The sequence below is a fragment of the Saccopteryx bilineata genome, chromosome 12, assembly GCF_036850765.1.
Source record: "Saccopteryx bilineata isolate mSacBil1 chromosome 12, mSacBil1_pri_phased_curated, whole genome shotgun sequence".
In the NCBI taxonomy this organism is placed as follows: domain Eukaryota; kingdom Metazoa; phylum Chordata; class Mammalia; order Chiroptera; family Emballonuridae; genus Saccopteryx; species Saccopteryx bilineata.
Window position 1 is genome coordinate 21,968,061 of NC_089501.1, and position 18,176 is coordinate 21,986,236.

General features: G+C 45.5%; 1 protein-coding gene across 10 annotated transcripts in view; it reads left to right on the forward strand.

The window, feature by feature from the left end:
• Positions 1-18,176, forward strand: part of NCOA7 (nuclear receptor coactivator 7) — a 146,075-nt gene that overhangs the window by 113,532 nt on the left and 14,367 nt on the right. For all 10 annotated transcript variants that reach the window (XM_066247747.1, XM_066247746.1, XM_066247748.1 and 7 more), the window contains one exon: positions 14,286-14,433. In XM_066247747.1, the coding sequence (XP_066103844.1) occupies positions 14,286-14,433 (148 nt within the window). The remainder of the gene's footprint in view (positions 1-14,285; positions 14,434-18,176) is intronic.

Genomic DNA, 18,176 nt, shown 5'->3' on the forward strand with positions numbered 1-18,176 from the left:
TAATCAGTGACTCTACAGCCGGACCTAATAAGCTCATGAAAAATTCACCCCCTTTATAAGGGAGCCCTTCGCTGTGGTGGCTCTGTTTTCTGGTGGAGGAGTGAGCGCCAGCACTTTGGAGAGTAGCTTGTCGACCTTTCCCATTGCAGGATAATTAATCCTTCCCAATGGGTGCTGCACACAGTGTTTGGGAGTAAGTATGTAGACACCGTAATCATTGAAAGCCTGAATGTCTGCAGGAGCCAGACAGGGAGTGGAGGGAGGGAAGCTCAAGGCCAGCATCAGCTCTGGGTGACAGCTGCCCAGAGCCCTGGACTACCTCCAGCCGAGTGGGGAACCTGGTGTTGCTAGTGTTCCATCATTTTCAACAGAAGCTGAAGTACTAATTATGTGTTTCATATCTCCCTGATTTGTAAGTAGTTGCTACTGTTTAATTTTTTTAAAGTATATTTATAGTCCAAAAAGAATGCATCTATTGCTGAGTCCAAGCTATGGTCTGCCAGCCTCCGGCCTCCGGCATTGGTATTAATAATAAAAGCTTTTAGTTTTTTTGTTTTTGTTTTTTTTCATTTTTCTGAAGCTGGAAACAAGGAGAGACAGTCAGACAGACTCCCGCATGCGCCCGACCGGGATCTACCCGGCACGCCCACCAGGGGCGACGCTCTGCCCACCAGGGGGCGATGCTCTGCCCATCCTGGGCGTCGCCATATTGCGACCAGAGCCACTCTAGCACCTGAGGCAGAGGCCACAGAGCCATCCCCAGCGCCCGGGCCATCTTTGCTCCAATGGAGCCTCGGCTGCGGGAGGGGAGGAGAGAGACAGAGAGGAAAGCGCGGCGGAGGGGTGGAGAAGCAAATGGGCGCTTCTCCTGTGTGCCCTGGCCGGAATCGAACCCGGGTCCTCCGCACGCTAGGCCGACGCTCTACCGCTGAGCCAACCGACCAGGGCCAAGCTTTTAGTTTTTACTTTTCTTTTTTTTATTTGAGAAGAGGGGAGATAGTGAGGCAGACTCCCTCATGCTCCCCGACCAGATCCACCAGGCAGCCCCAGTCTGGGACTGATGGTCAAATCAACTGAACTATCCTCAGCTCCTGGGGCCACGCTCAAACCAGTTGAGCCCCTGGCTGTGGGAGGGGGAGAGAAGCAGATGGTCACTTCTGAGTGCCCTGACTGGGAATTGAACCTGGGACGTCCATACGCTGGGCCAATACTCTATCCACTGACCAGGGCCTTACTGATTTTTTAGTGATACTTTTTATAACTCTAACCTGGTGTTTTTGATCACTGATTCTCAAAAGAACTTTCCTGTTACTTTTGGTGAACCAGATGAAGAAGCATATTTAGTTACTACTTCGTAAATAAAGTTTTATTTTTATAGGCGCACTAAGCCCCTTTAAGAGTGATCATTATGCCTGGGCATCACTAACCATTGGTTTCATTTGGAGTTGCAGAATATTGAACTGGAAGGGACTTTACAAGGCAAGGTAAATGATCTTTCTCATATAAGGGCCTTTGGTCAGGCCATTGAGGTGGGTTTGAAGAGGTGGTAGTTTTCTAGTAACACGCTTTGTAGTGAAAGTGCTTTGCTCTCTCGGGCTTCTGTGGCTGTATTCAGAATGGAGTCGGAGGAGGCTTTGGACAGGAGTGCACTGGAATATCTTTTACAATCAGTAATACATGTGAAGAGCGGGGCTGCATACATACATATTTCAGTAGTCTCTAGGTCATATACTTTCTCTCTTGTTTTATTATTTCCCATTCTCTGTGCCGTAATGTATTCTGAAATATGTTTTTTAATGTAATAGCTGTTGAATTGTTTAATCTTGCTGTGTATTTATAGCCCCAATTTTTTCTTAGCAATCAAGTGACTTTTGATGAGACAGGAACTGCTTTCTGGGTCCCTTTGGTCATTTGTTGGTTTGTACGGTAGCAAGTTTTAGATAACCACACGGAAGGGACATTGTAAGAGATCTGTCCGAAAGTAGAATGAACTTTATGTTTGATGCTCCAGACACCTGTGTAAGTTTTCTTATCTTCATTTTAGAAGCTCAGAGAGATTAATTATTAATTATTGCAAGCCTCAGTGCCTGCCAGAGCCAGACGGAGGACTGCAGGGAGGGCTGCTGGGAGCCAGTGTTAATTACCTGCGGAAGGAACGGCGGCCCAGGCCAAACGTTTCCCACAGCCTGCAGCTGCAACAAGTGGAACTGATATGGGCGTTCAGGTTCAGGTCTTTAACTTAGAGATGTGCACTTGTCTTTTCTTTTTCTTGCCGTTAAACTGATAAAAAGAAAAAAAAAGCCACCGTAAATTAAATCCTACCATAACTAGTAGTCTTGTCTGATAAAATAGATTGTAATTATACCGAAAGCTCAGACATCTAAAGTATGAATAGTTGACTCATGTTTTGTTTCAAGCATCAACTCAGATTTCTTAAACCAGATTTTATATTCCTCAACCCGACAGTTTTGCCAGTGACAGGCTTTCATTTAATAATAAATCCAGGACAGTAAAGGGAATGGTGAAGCATGTTGGTTGAGACCAAATCTGACCTGAGGTCGAGGCCAGGCTCGTCCCTAACACTGTGTGGCGTTGGGCAAGTCAATCTGTGTAAACATCTGTTTCTTCCTCCATTAAATGGGATCCCCAGTTATAGCGGCCACCTCCTGGGCTTACCTGAGAAATATTACAAGAGCTTGCCCACACACTAAATGGAAGTTAGTTGCTGCTGCCTTGACTTCTCCCACAATCTGCAGTGCTCTGTTGCCTTAGGTAAGGCTGCTGCCTTCCGAGAACCTTCTTTGAGTTCCTTTTTCAGAGATGCCAACTTTATCTGCTAAACAGAGATTTGTAACTCGAATTAGGTCTTTCCTTTGGGGAGGATCCTGAAAAGAGCCTATGTTGATGGTAAAGACCTGTGAGTTTATGAAGAAATCCGATTAAGCCCAAATTTGTAATTTGAGAAGAAATCTAAACCAAGCCCAATTGCCAGGTTTGGGTCATAACTGTTGCTGGATGGGTCCCTGCTTGTGTTGTGCCTGGAGGAGTCTTTATGGCCAGCCTCTCCCCTTCCCCGCTGCCGCGCCCCTGCGCGCTGGCCTTAATCACCCCTTGGCTGTTGCACCTTCTCAAAAAAGCCTTTGTTCTGGCCCGTTTTATCTTCGCCTGACCTTCCTTCCCTGCTTGTCTCCACAGCTGCCTTCCTAACCGGCAGGTCTGGCCCGGCCTCCTCCTGCCACAGCCTCCCCAGCGTCCTGCAGCTCCGGGCTTTCCCACACCCCTTCCCGGAGGTCCCTGCGTCTGCATGCTGTCTGCACCACTGTTCACTCAATAGTTGTCTTTAAAGGACTTAAATCATTCTTTTTCTCTTAGCCTTTTCCTAAGCAGTGATATTTGTGAAATTAGAAGTATAGTATGCTAGTTGTACTTACTATTGATACTCTTTAAATAAGTATGTAACTAGCAAAGTATGTCCCTCTGTCTATCCTCTGAAGTCACTGGAGCCACTCCTGCCCCACTGTGGGAAACGGTGGCCTCAGGGTAAGGTCCAAGCATCTTACTGTGCCCCTAGGTCTTTCTGTGTCCCAGAGACCCAGCCCCTCTGGCTTTTTATTCTTTCTTATCCACTGGCACCCCATTAAGTAAAGAATAAATCTTGCTCCTCATTCCCTGCGTCAGGACTTCCTCCGCTGTCTGAGGATCCTGTTCAGTGCAGTCAGCTCAGATGCCCACCGGCTTCTGTCGCTTGTTGGTAGAGTGGTGTGAGGGGGTTTGTTTATTTCTCTCAACCTGAGGACTCTGGGGCAGGGCTGGGTCCCCTGCATCCCTGCCGCCGTGCCCCTAATACAGAGTTCCCTGCCGGGAGTCACCAGTGATCCGATTGTGCTGCCCTGCTTTGTCTCTGCTGCGCCCAGTTTGACCTCCTTCCAGCACGCCCCACTCTTAAAGCGCCACGTCTGTTTGCACACGTTCCCTCTGGTGCAATGCCATTTCCCCTTCTTCCCGTAACCAACTCTTCCCCTCCTTCAACACCCCGCTTCACCGGGACCCCTGGGAAGTCCTTCCTGACCTTAGCCTGAGATGATTCTCCCCTGGGCTTACCTTTGTCACCACTCTTCTGTAAAAATATAATCTAAAGAAGAGCGGCAGCATGCGCACAGGGGCCAGAATGGATGTTGGAGCTGAGATGTAATAGCATATGGCTGAAACAAAGAGTACGTTTTGGAAATTGGCACAAAACAGAGCTCTCTGGCAGCCCCAGGGAGTTTGAGTTTATCATAAAACCTGTGGGGAGTTCTCAGAAGGATTTTACACAGCTGAGTGGAAGAGAGCAGGACTTGCATTTTATAAACTCACTTCGACTTCTCTGCCATTTCCTCTTGGCTTCCTTTCAGGACCACTTCTACTGCTTCCTCCTTAAGCATTAGCGCTGCCCAGGGCCCAGTTCCTGACCGGTTTCCTGCTCACAGTGTTACCGCACCCACGGCTTCATGACCCGTGGAGTGGCAGTTATTGGTAATTGTGTGAGCTTTGCCGGAGGCTGTAGATAGCACCCTGAGCTAGCTGAGGCTAAGGCATGCTCCACGACTCGCCAGGACCACAGGGTGAGTCCCCCAAGTGAGCTTCAGAAAGGCCATCAGCAGGCTTTTTGAGGCCGAGACAAATGATACCCTAAGGTACAATTTGACAATGGGTCACTTGGAGAAAATGAGCTTCACTAAGATAGTGAAGGGGGGACAAGACTTTAAAAGTTTACCTCCTTTTGGACAGTAGCTGAGGCAGGTTTAAACCAAAGGGCATATACAAAAAGGTTGATAAAATTAAAATGGAAGAATTCAGGTATGAAAAGAAATCGGAAGGTATGCTAACCCAAACGCTGACAATGACCTCAGCAGGGAAGGTGAGATATGGGAAGGGAGCTTTAGGGAAAAGCCGATAGTAGTGGCTTCTGTGTTTTAAGGATGGGGAAATGCAAGCAGGTTTGAGGATTGAGATGAAGGAGACAGGGGAACAGAGAGGAACTAATGGGGGAAATTCACAAAGGAATGGGCCTTTTGAAAGTACAGAGGGGAGGCTGAAAACTGGAGAAGAGTTCCTTTTATTTATTTATTTTTTTTTTGGTGTGACAGGGAGAGAGGGACAGAAAGACAAGAACGGAGAGAAATGAGGAGCATCACTTCTTTGTCACAGCACTTTAGTTGTTCATTAATTGCTTTATCGTACGTGCCTTGACGGGGGGGGGGGGGCTACAGCAGAGTGAGTGACCCCTGGCTCAAGCCAGCAACCTTGGGCTCAAGCCAGAGACCTTGAGCTTCAAGCCAGCGACTTTTGGGCTCAAGCCAGCCACCATGGGGTCATGTCTGTGATCCCACACTCAAGCTGGTGAGCCTCCACTCAAGCCAGATGAGCCTGTGCTCAAGCTGGTGACCTCGGGGTTTAGAACCTGGATCCTCCATGTCCTAGTCTGATGCTCTATCCATTGTGCTATCTCCTCGTCAGGCCAGGCATTCCTTTTTTTGAGAAGAAAGATTGCAAAGAGGGATAGTGGAGAGGAGAGCATCTTTAGAATGGTATACTGATGGAGAATCCTCTGTTCAGAGGGGAGGCAGGTAGGAGATTGAGAGAGTTCAGGAAAGCAGATATCTGGACAGCTGTGTGTGGAATTGTCAAGGAAGAGAGCTGGAGGTGAGGAGGGAGCTCCAGGAAGGAGGGATTTTCTTAGCCAAGGTTAGCTGCCTTTGTTGGAATTTTTATTTTTATTTTTATTTTATTTTATTTTTTTACAGAGACAGAGAGTCAGAGAGAGGGATAGATAGGGACAGACAGGAACGGAGAGAGATAAGAAGCATCAATCATCAGTTTTTCGTTGCAACACATTAGTTGTTCATTGATTGCTTTCTCATATGTGCCTTGACCTCGGGCCTTCAGCAGACCGAGTAACCCCTTGCTCGAGCCAGTGACCTTGAGTCCAAGCTGGCAGGCTTTGCTCAAACCAGATGAGCCCGCGCTCAAGCTGGCGACCTCAGGGTCTCAAACCTGGGTCCTCCGCATCCCAGTCCGATGCTCTATCCACTGCGCCACCGCCTGGTCAGGCTAGCTGCCTTTGATTTATAGTGGACTCCTTAAGCGTGAATAAGCAAACACAGCAATATCCACCATTGCAAGGGAGGAGTTCAGTGATCGTTTCTGTGGGCAGGTGTTTGAAAGGGCAGGCGGTGTAGAAGGCAAGTGGTGGGCCTCTAGGGGCGCTGATGAGGGTGAGATGGAAACATTGGCCTAGAAGTATATGTGAACCCAGGAGGGGGCTGGTGGCAGGGGAGAGAGGAAGGGTGGGGGTCCGGGTGAGAGTCTAACTGATACAGTCTTGAGGAGGGAGTGGGTGAGGTGGAGGCACAGGGCCAGGCGGGGATTTTCAGAACTTGAGGCCTGTTTCCAGAGGGGAGGGTTGAGTTCTGGGAACTAACCATCAGGAAAACCCAGTTGACTAAAAAAAGTTGTTCCAAGAATTAGGTTAAATAAACTTCAGTAAACTTTTACTCTAATCTGGAAAGAAAAAAGATGAAGTCATATCCTCCCCCTCTCCTCTGCAATTAGTAAAAATAAACAGAGGAGGGAGAGCGGAGCAAAGCGGAGCTGGGGAGAGGGACACTGATCCTCCATTCCGTCTCCGGGGTCTGAGAATGAAGTCATCAGTTTGGTTCCAAGTGAACTCAGTTTTTCCCTGTGAAACAGGCCTTTCGGAGTCTCCATTCCTCCGACTTCTCCGCCAGAAGCCTGGCATGAGGGCCTTCTCGACAGGAGAGAATGAGGCAGTATTATGAGGAAGGCTGTTAGTGAGGGACTCAGTGTGTGACAGTGTCCTAAATGAGAAGAGACAAGAACACTTCCCACTGGGGTGCCCCATTGCAGAACGTATTTTTAAGGTTTCCCATCACGTCCCCTGAGGCCTCCCAAAGCCAGAGTAACTGTTGGCTGTAAGGCAGAGAACCCACCCCCTGAGAGAGGAGGGAGGCCACTCAGGGCTGCTGCCACGCCCGCCGCCGCTGGTGAACCGTTCCCGGCTCGGCTGAGGGGGGCGGCTGCCCACGGTGTTCCCCATGCGCAGGTGCAGTGCTAGCAATGCTGGGAGCTTTTGATGGAGGTGGAGGAGGAGGAACAGGGAGTGGGCGGCACCTGCCCTAAGGGCCACCCCAGGCATAATGAAGCTTCCTTAAGCTTCATTAATCAAAGCCAAAGCCAAAGAAATAGCTGCCCATACTGGGAGACATCTGACTATGGACAGGAGCAGAAATGTACTTTCCCTTGGATTTCAGCATTCATAAAAGAAGAGGTCCTTAGCTTAGATGGGCTGGAACATTTCCAGGGATGGGTAGTTTGGGCACATTATCCAATCTGCTGAACTTCAGTTTTTTTTGTCTTTACATTGAGTATAGTGACACTTGCATCTTAGTATTATTGTGCAATATAAGGTCCCTAAGCCAGGGAGTCACATATTTTCTCTTTAGGTAGCAGATATATTTCATTAGCATTGCTAAAAACTATAAGGTTGCTTCTGTGTTTTATAATTTAAAATGTTTATGCCTCTGGGCCTCTTTTCTGTGATATTTTGAAAATGCCTTTTCCTCATTTCTAGAGAATTCCTTTTGTGAGTCTAACAAGCCCAGTGCTTACTCGGTTTAAAGGGCTGGCCCTGGCTACTGTTCTCTCACCACTGACTGCGGCAAAAGAGGCTGCTCTAGTGACACACCCAGGGGCTTGGCCTGACTGGGCAGTGGCGCAGTGGATAGGGTGTCAGACTGGGATGCGAAAGACCCAGGTTCGAGACCCCGAGGTCGCCAGCTTGAGCGAGGGCTCATCTGGTTTGAGCAAAAGCTCACCAGCTCGAGCAAGGGGTTACTTGGTCTGCTGAAGGCCCTCAGTCAAGGCACATATGAGAAAGCAATCAATAAACAATTAAGGTGTTGCAATGCACAACAAAAAACTAATGATTGATGCTTCTCATCTCTCTGTTCCTGTCTGTCTGTCCCTATCTATCCCTCTCTCTGACTCTCTCTCTGTCTCTGTAAAAAAAAAAAAAAAAGAAAAGAAAAAAAAAAGAAAAAAAACAACCCAGGGGCTTGGTTCACCACTGGAAACCCAGCAGTCCCAAGTGAAGAGGCTTGGGAGAAGCCCACTTACCTGATCACCCGGGGTTCCTCCCCAGGTTGAGGTATTTCTTGTAGAGAATGGCATATGATAACAAGAATGCTTTATGCTAAAATTGACCTTCCCCCCACTCACACATACATATGAATGTGTAGCCATTTTCTTCCATAGTATGTCCTCTAGTAGCAGGGAGCTTTGTCAAGTTTTGCCATGAGCAGCACACAATGCCCATTTAACCTGTTTCAAAAATAATCATGGTATTCCTGTGGATCCCAGGTCATCAGTCTAAACCAAACCAGTTCCTCTTCTTTTCAAGAAGCAGGTAGAGGAAGAGGTATTATCTTTTCCTATAGGCTCACCTATATTAAAACCACCTTAGTTCAGAAGAGATGCTCTAGCAATCTTGAACTTCAGAAGAGAAGGGATTAGGCACAAGATTCCTCCCTCCCAGTACATCCTTTGGACCTTGTCATTCCCAGTGGGTTATAGGAATGAGTCGTCTCATCCAGCAGAGGATGTCTAAGTATATCCTCCTCCAGAATAATAGGTCCTACTTGCCTTCCATCTTCATAATTAAAAAGGACTGCTCAAATTGTCTGCCCAAGCACTTAATGTCTTTGTCACCAAAAGAGGAAGTAAATGGCAATTGTTAAGTTCTCCCCTTAAAATCTTTATCGACCTGCAGTTTTCACAATTTATTCTTATAACATCTAAGAAATGAAATATTATCCAAATCTGAGCCGCATCCCTCACCCCTTGTAGTTCTGCACAGAGCTCTGTGTCACCACAAGCTTTTAGCATTTCTTGGAATACTTCTTAAATGTGCATGCTTGTGTAGCAACTTTCCCAATGAAGATAAAATGTTAGAGAACAAATGAACAGTTATTTATGGAAAGTGGGTCTAAAAACCCACTTTACCTGGAAAATGCTTCAGTAGTCAGTGTGGAGTTAAGTGGAGGACTTTGGACTGTGGTTGAAAGAACTGTGATTGACACCTCAGGAGATCTAATCCTGGCTGTGGTGCTGAAGGTAGACTTCTGAGCCCCCATTCCCATATACGTATCTACAGAGAGTTAGTTAGATTGAGTGATATCCCGTGGTCCCCGCTAGCTGTAATGATCTGGAAGATAAGCTCTACAAGGTCAAGTTCACTGGCATATAGTGATGCACAAAAAGTATAGTCAAAGGAGCAGTGCCCTCCAGCTGGTGACAACCGGGAGCATACCGGAAGTTGAACCAATTGGGTTGACTTGCAGTAGTGAAGGAGAGCGTGCACCATGGGACCATGGGCCATTGCAGGAAGATGCTATGAGATCTAGGTTTGTGGTAGGTGCTTCAGGGGAAGACTTAAGGAAGTGGGGGACTTTGCTCTAGATTGGATACTATCAGGAAGCAGAGGCCATTCCATGATTGGGTGTCTTTTACATCTTACATAGGAGGGAAGACTAGAAAGGTTAATGCTGTAATTGATAAAGAATAGTCATTCATATTAGCCAGATTAAAGGGATACTGGGTCATTTTTGTGGCTGGACAATGTTCCTGTTTTTGTTGAGTTCAGATGTGAGACCTCAGAGTGATCTTGTTTTTTATCATGATTCATCACAGTTGTAGGCTTTGTCTGATGTTGATATTTTATTAAATTGTTTATATTCATCAGGAAATGACTAGCTCCTAGCTGTGAATAATTAGCTGGCTCTTAGCAACACTGGAACCTGGCTAATAGGACCAGGCTATATCCCAGGTATTAGAGACTGCTTTTTTTATTTCTCATGAGTAAGTTGGCCAACAAATAATTAGGAAGCTGTTTTATCCAATGTCAATATCCATGTAATAATGTCTCCTTTTCCAAAAGTTTGACTGAAGCCTATTTGATTCTCAACTCTGTTATAAAATACAATTAAGATGGACTGAATTTTGAGTGTTAGAAAGCTGAAAGAGTTAAAATTGTAAACTTATCAAACCTCTCTGGAGTCATGATTTATTTCATTTTTTAGTTAATTTTTAATAGGAAATTTCATACAACGTGGTAAACATAGTTCAAAGATTCCAAAGAAGATACATAGTGCTGGTAGAAGGGCAAATGGTGATATTCCCCAAAAGAGCAATATGGTATTATATATCAAACTTATAAGTGACTTGTTCTTTTGATGAAGTCTCACTTCTGGGAATATATCCTCTACCTCTATACATGTGAAATGACTCACGTACCAAGTTATTCGTTATAACATTGTTTGTAACGGCACAATATTAGAAACAACAACCCAAGTGTACAGCTCTATGGGATGGTTACATAAACTGTGGTAAATCCACACAGTAGAGGATTCTGTAGCTGTAAACAAAAGAATAAGGAAGCCATCTATAGATATGACATGGAAAGATACCTAGGATATATTCAGTGACAAAAATCAAGATAGAGAATAATACTATCTTTTGTAGGAATGGGAGACAAGAATATATGTTCATATCAATATCTACATAACTAACACTAGAAAAAAACACAAGAAACTAAAAGTGTGGTCACCTGTAGGGGAAGAGGGTGGGCACAGAATGTGGCAGACAGGGTTGCAAGGGAGGAGAAGGAAACTGCTCATTATTTGCCTTTTAAAATATAACTTTGGTGCTTGAATCATAAAAATGTACTATCTCTTTCAAAAATTAAAATAACTTAAAGATATGTAAAGTATTGGCCCTGGCCGGTTGGCTCAGTGGTAGAGCATTGGCCTGGCGTGCAGAAGTCCCAAGTTCGATTCCCGGCCAGGGCACACAGAAGAAGCACCCATCTGCTTCTCCACCCCTCCCCCTCTCCTTCCTCTCTGTCTCTCTTTTCCCCTCCCGCAGCCGAGGCTCCATTGGAGCAAATATGGCCTGGGCGCTGGGGATGGCTCCTTGGCCTCTGCCCCAGGCGCTAGAGTGGCTCTGGTCGCAACAGAGCGATGCCCCTGAGGGGCAGAGCATCGCCCCCTGGTGGGCAAAGCGTCGCCCCCTGGTGGGCGTGCCGGGTGGATCCCGGTTGGGCGCATACGGGAATCTGTCTGTCTCTCCTCGTTTCTGGCTTCAGAAAAATACAGAAGAAAAAAAAAAAAGGTATGTAAAGTATTTCTTGTTTCCCACTCCATTCTACTCCCCAGAGGTAACCATTTTGATCAATATCTTACAGACTTTAGAGTAGTTCACTGTACTAATCAGTGATCTCCAGTGAAATAGAAACAATAAGATATGTGTGTGTATGTTTACTTATGTGTGTGTGTGAATGCATGTATATGTATTTAGAAAGATGGAGAGAGAGATTTGTTTTAAGGAACTGGCTGACATGGTGTGGAGCATGGCAGTTCCACAATCTGAAGAGTAACTGGATGGGCTGGATACCCAGGGGGGAGCTGATTTTGTAGTCTCAAGTGTGAAGGCCACTTAGAGACAGAAATCCTTCTTGCTCAGGGGACCTCAGTTCTCCTCTTTAGTCCTTGAACTGATTGGGTGAAACCCATCCTCAATATGAGGGTAATTTGCTTTACTGAAAGTCTGCTAATTTAAATGTTAATTGCATCTAAAAAACAAACAAACAAACAAAATTTACCTTCACTGCACCATCTAGAGCAGTGGTCCCCAACCCCCGGGCCGCGGACCGGTACCAGTTCATGGGCCATTTGGTACCGGTCTGCAGAGAAAGAATAAATAACTTACAGTATTTCCGTTTTATTTATATTTAAGTCTAAACGATGTTTTATTTTTTTTAAATGACCAGATTCCCTCTGTTACACTCGTCTAAGACTCACTCTTGATGTTTGTCTCGTAAGTTCGACAATTATATTTAAAAATACCACAGTTTTTACGCCGGACGCATAATTTTATTTTGTGCATTTATCCATCCCACCCTAAAGGGTGATCCGGGAAAATATTTTCTGACATTAAACTGGTCCGTGGCCCAAAAAAGGTTGGGGACCACTGATCTAGACTAGGATTTGATAAAAAACTGACCAAGGCCTAAGTTGACATATGAAATTAGCCATCATATCTACCATGTACAGTTATAACATATGTCTCTGTTTTTTTTAAATAGAAGTGGTCACATATCATACACTCTGATACATACCTTGTTTTGGGTGAGAACTTTTTAGGTTTTGAAGGAATAGAAATCTCAAAAGAAATATACTTTTAAAGTATATATGAAAATTGTAATCTTGTATTATGGAATAAAGGACATGATTAATAGATAAAGGGAAACAACAGGTAGGAATACATTTGATAGTGGTTAGGGTTTACACTATATGACGGCTCTCGCAAATTGAAAAGCAAAACATTGACTCCATGATTACAAAGAGCCAGCTCATGAAAGGAGAACTGTGATGAGGAAGAGAACATTCAGAAAATGTTCAACCCACTAACACTCAAGGTAATGCAGAGTGAATCAGGTAAAATTTAAGAATATATTAAACTCATTTTCTTTTTAAAGCATAAGCAACGTTTTTATGAAACTTGGAGGCAAATTGCAACACTGCTGTTAGCCTTTGGAAAGCAGTTTGGGAAGATGAATCACATGTTATAAAGCTTTGCCCTTTGACCCAGTAATCCCTTTTCTGATAACTGAGAAAATAATTCAAGTCAGTGAAAAGCATAGGTCATGAAGATGTTTATTGTAACATTCTTTGTACAATCAAAGAAATGGAAACAAGCTAAATATCCTGAGGGCATAGGAATACAGGCTAATTATGGTTATTATTTTATGAAATGTAGCCATTAAAAAATCAATGCAAAGATTAGCAAGATGGGATATGCACATTATTTAATGTTACATATAACAACTGTGTCTTGGCCCTGATTGCAATGAAAAGAAAACTACGTGTAGACAAGAACAACTAGGAATAGGGAATCCTAGAAACAGTTTGATCCATTGGAATATCAGAATTGTGGGTGACATTTTTTATTTTGTTTTAGTCTTATTACTATTTGTTTTAGTTTATTCGTGCTGCTATAACAGAGTCCCATAGACTGGGGGGCTTATGCACAACAGAAGTTTATTCCTCACAGTCTAAAGGCTGGGACACCCTCAAGATAAAGGCGTTGGCAGATTTGTTTTCTGGTGAGGGCCGCTTCCTGATTCCTAACCTTTTCACTCTGTTCTCATGGGGTGACGGAGCTAGCTAGCTCCATGGAAGCTCCTTTATCAGGGCACTAATCCCAATCATGAGGACTCCGTTCTCATGACTGACTCACCTCCCAAAGGTCCTACTTGCACATACTGAAAGTATTGGGGATGAAGTTTCAACATATGAATCTGGGGTGACACACATTTATGCTATGGCAATATTGTTATGTTTACATAATTATAACTTTTTTAAAAATTGACAATGAGTCAACATTGACAGTAGGCTTATATTGGAGTGGTCATTTTATAATTAGAAAAGACTTTAAGACTCATTTGATCCTACCTTTCCTTCCGTCCTGTCACTGTGATGATGCTGGTATGGAATCTGAAGTCCGAGAGCCTGTGATTCTCTTGCCTGGGGGGATATTACAGGTGCTGGGATTGCGAGCCACCTTCTCTGCTTGGAAACTAGCCAGCTCTCTCTATTGAGTAAACCTGGAGAGATGCTTCAGAACCTTCACATGGTAAATCTGTATGAGGGAACAGAGGACTTGGAAGTAAACTAGATTCCCATGTCCATGGAATTAGCTCTGTTTCTAATATTAAGCAATAGCTAGTATTACTTTGTAGTTACTAAAGGTCTTTCATTAACATTGTAATAGTGCTTCAATCTACAAAAAGTATTGTTTATCTTTGTTCCCACCTTAATCTTCAGATTATTTTTTCCAGTGAATACCAATGTGCAATAAATGAAGACCCAATGAGGAAAACATTGGCATATTTTATTGTGTTTGCCAGCTTTATGTCCCACTGCGTGATCTTTCCCTCACGTTGAAAGACAGTTTCTCAGTGTCTGTGGACTTCTGCTTTCATTTCATGACTCATTTTCCAAGTTTGAGATGCACTCGTGGAGGTCATCTTCGCAGTGAGAAATTTCCCAGTTAGCAAAGGGACTGTGCCCAGCAGGAAAAAGATGGTTGTGTGCGCCTATGTCCCCACAAGTGCCTGCCAGCAGAGCGGATTTGGTGTTAATTCCTCCGATGGACGTGTTTTTCAGGGTGGATCACTTGTACACGTTCTTTGTCCAGTGGTCTCCTGACGTCTATGGGAAAGATGCCAAAGAACAAGGCTTTGTGGTGGTGGAAAAGGAAGAACTGAACATGATCGACAACTTCTTCAGTGAGCCGACCACCAAGAGCTGGGAGGTGAGCACTCAAGAAGGGGTTGGACTGTCGTGGTCCTTAAACTGCAGTTATTCAGTCAATGTGTTCTCGTGTCCAGATCCCAAGAGTTTCTTGGCTGAAAAGAAGTTAGGTTCCTTGTGCACCTTTGAAGCAACGGCAGAATATAACCTTATTCCTGTTTGAAGCTCGTTAGGGATGTTATCACCATCACCACCAGGTCACTCTACCTTTCTTTTTAAAAACTGCTTCTGTGTCCCTTTTCACATAGAATGAAACTCAGGCTCCTTAATTTGACCTGAAAAGTCCGTCATAGCTTTTTTGAGCACTTACCAAACTCTTCCCATGTTAGGGGCAGAGTGAATGAGATAAGTAGAAATGAGCATTAAGGAGTATAGATAAATCATTACATTATAATGAGATAAACTGTCACTGTAGATGAAGTACCAAGCTGCTCAGGAGGCTGTCGCCAGTCATCTGAAAGGAGCCAGGAGAAGCTTGGAAAGCTGCCCAGAAGAAATGATCTGTGCTGAGATCAGAAGCAGGAATACAGGCCGTTGTGGTGGGAGTGGGATATGGAACATGTCCTGGCCAGAGTGAAAAGTCTGTGCAGAAGAAGGAGCTAGCGGAGAAACAGAGAGCACGGGGCACTTGATGAACTAAGAAAAACTCAGAGTGGCTGGAGCATGGAGTGCGAAGCTGAGGGGACAGCGGGCAGGAGAAGTGAGCAAGAGTGGATCACAAATGATCTGGGCACCATGTGCAGCAGTTTGGTGATTTTCCAGAGGGGGGTAGGAAGGCACTGAGCTGTTTTGAGCCTGGAGAAGCATACACAGATACGCATTTTGGAGGCTCTCTGGCGGGCAGATGCTCAGTAGACTGGGGATGAGCAACACCTGATGCTTGAAGCCCTCTTATGAGGCTCTTGCAGTAATCAGGGTTGAGAGAGAACAATTGCTGAAAGGCTAGCAGCAAGGCTAGTGGAAATTGAGTGCTTTTGAAAGACAGAAGGTGGAATAGACAGGTCCCTGTGAGTAATGAATTGTGTATGGAAATAAGGAGAGTGTCAGATCCATCTCTTGGTTTTCAGGGTGGGAACTGAAGGGGTAGCTGTACCTGCTCTCCACTGAGTTAAGGAGCACAGCAAGAGGATTAGATTTAGTAGAAAATGCTCTGTGTTCTGGTTTTAATTTAAATTTGAAGGACCTATGGAATGTCCAAGAAACAACGGAGGATAAAAGTTAGGAAAAAGATCTAAAGATATACTTTTGGAAATCATTAACAGAGTTGCAGTTGAGTGTAGATGAGGTCATCTCAGGAGAGTATGACTGTGGGCGGCGAGCAGGGCTCAGAGCAGAACCCTGAGGGATACCAGCATTAATGGGCCAAAGACTGGATCCCACAGAGGTGACTGAGAAGGAGCATCCAGGAAGGGGCAGGGAAACAAAGTCATGTCTTAGAAGCCAAGGGAAGACAGTGTTTCAAGAGGCAGAAAATTGGGCAGAAATTACAAATGCTGTTGTAGAGGAGTCAAAAAGAAAAATAACTAAGTGATATCTTTCGGATTTAAAACCAAGGGGGTAGTTGGTGACTGTTAAAAGCAGTTTCATTCAAGTGGTAGGTCCAGTGGTTCAAAGAATGAGTAGAGGATGGGGGATTAGTAGATCGAGCTAGTAGAGGGGACAAACAGCTCAATTTAGTTTTGGAAAATAAAAATGAAGTAAAATATGAAGCTGGAAGAGGAGGTGAGGTTGGGGAAGGGCTTTTGTTGGAGAGACTTGAAGCTTTAGCATGAGGTCAGCGGGAATGACGGGTAGAAGGTAAGGCAATGAGAGGTGAGCTCATCAGCTCTTGTGGTCAGAGCTGCTGACTCCCACATCTGTCTCTGTCACACCTCTTTCTCCCACACTGCCACTCTAGAGCTCATAATTGCCCATCCGCACTGCTGGAAGTCTTCCTGAGGCAGAGATCACATGACATACATCAGGACAGTGGCTCGCTGAGTATCTGCAAAGGGTGTGGGGGCAGGGATAGGACTGACTGTAGGTTGGTGGTCAGGCAGTAAAAGGGTAGAGTGTGTGCAAGTCAAGTATAGATTGAGTGGTAGTCAGTTGGAAATGGTTTCTTTGAAGCAGAAGGAGGGGGCATCTCCTAGAAGTGAATGAGGAGCTAGAGGAATGTGGAGGAGGTGTGCAACGGCCACGTTGGAGACTAGGAAAAGTGCTAAGGAGTTGTATGAAGACCACACTGGGGTCTGCACCGTACACGATAATGGCACCAGGCTGCAGGGAAGGGCGATGTTCTCCGGGATTATCAAGTGGGCAGTCAGATTCTTCCAAAGCTGGAACCCGACAGGACTGGAATGACCAAAGGTGCTGAGGCTGGCCCCTGAAGTCCGATCCCTTCTGGAACACCAGGTCCTTTCATGTATGTGTTTGCTATCACTCTTGCCTTTCTCATTCACTCCCTCCCAGCCAGCTTTCTGTGACAAACTCCCCTCACCCTTCAAGGTCCAGCTCACTTGCCACTTCTGTGATGCTTTCTGGAATAGTTACTCCTCCCGTCCTAAGCCCATTGTTCATGACTCAGTAGTGGATTGCCCGGCAATGTACTTATCCACATGTTTTTCTCCCTATAGTTTATACTCTCCTTCTTTGAGACCATTGTTTGAAGACATTTAAAGCTGTCTGTGAGGCTCTCCCTCTTTTGGCTTTAAATATGAATTCTGTCTTTTCTGTTTTTCCTCTTGCCTTACGCAGTCTTTCTGAGTTCACTCCACTTGTCCCTAGTTTTTCCTTGGCTCTTTTCATCCGTTACTCCTCCTTGGATGAGCTCATAAGCTCTTGTGGTCTGTGCTGTAGACTCCCACATCTGCCTCTGCCACACACCTCTTTCTCCAGGCTGCTACCCTAGCGCTCATAGTTGCCCCAAAGGCACTGCTGAGAGTCACCCTGAGGCAGAGATTGTGTGACACTGACCAGAGGAATAGCAAGTCTTGACCTCACCTCATCTCCGCCCGAGAGGCCCCCATGAGATGGGTGCATGGAGGAAGCCAAGTCAGGAAGGGCTGTGGTCTCTTGTCCCGATACGGAGTTCCAGCAAGGTTCAGGTTGCACTGAGCACTTAGTCCTTTCCTCACTAGGCCTGAATATTTTGAACCAAAGCATTTCTCGTAATGCCTGTTCTGCCTCTTTTGCCTCTAATCTCAACCTTGAATCTCAGCTCTCACCAAATCCAGTGAGAGAAGAGGCCACACTCACCAGTACCAGAGGAAAAGAAGCTAAACCAGTATTTATAGACAGACAGGTCTGCTTCCAAATCTAGAGCCAAACAGGGTAGGCTTGGGCAGCCTGCCCGGGCCGCCTTGGTTTGAGCCACTGGGCAGAATAAAAGAAGGCAATCCCTGTAAGCCTATAGTGGAAAAGGAAGAAAAGTATTGGTCTATTCCAGGCTCCTAGAGCTCTTGCTGAATGAACCTCAGCACATGTAGAAAGGAGAGATAACCAGAGAGAGAGGTGACTGGACGGATCAGGCCACCTTATCCCTGTTTCCTTGCCACATGGGCAGGAGTTCAAAAGTGCAGTCTGAACGGTGTTGGCCGGTGCCCTCCCATGCAGAAGCCGGCTCCGCTCGCAGGAATGCCCCTAAACCCAAGCCGCTGTCCCAGCCTTTGTCTCCTCTGTGGGTGGGGGAGAGGAACCTTCCCGCCCGCCCCGTGGAAGCTGCAGGGGTCTGATCCTCAGCATTTTCAAAACCACATCTCCCTC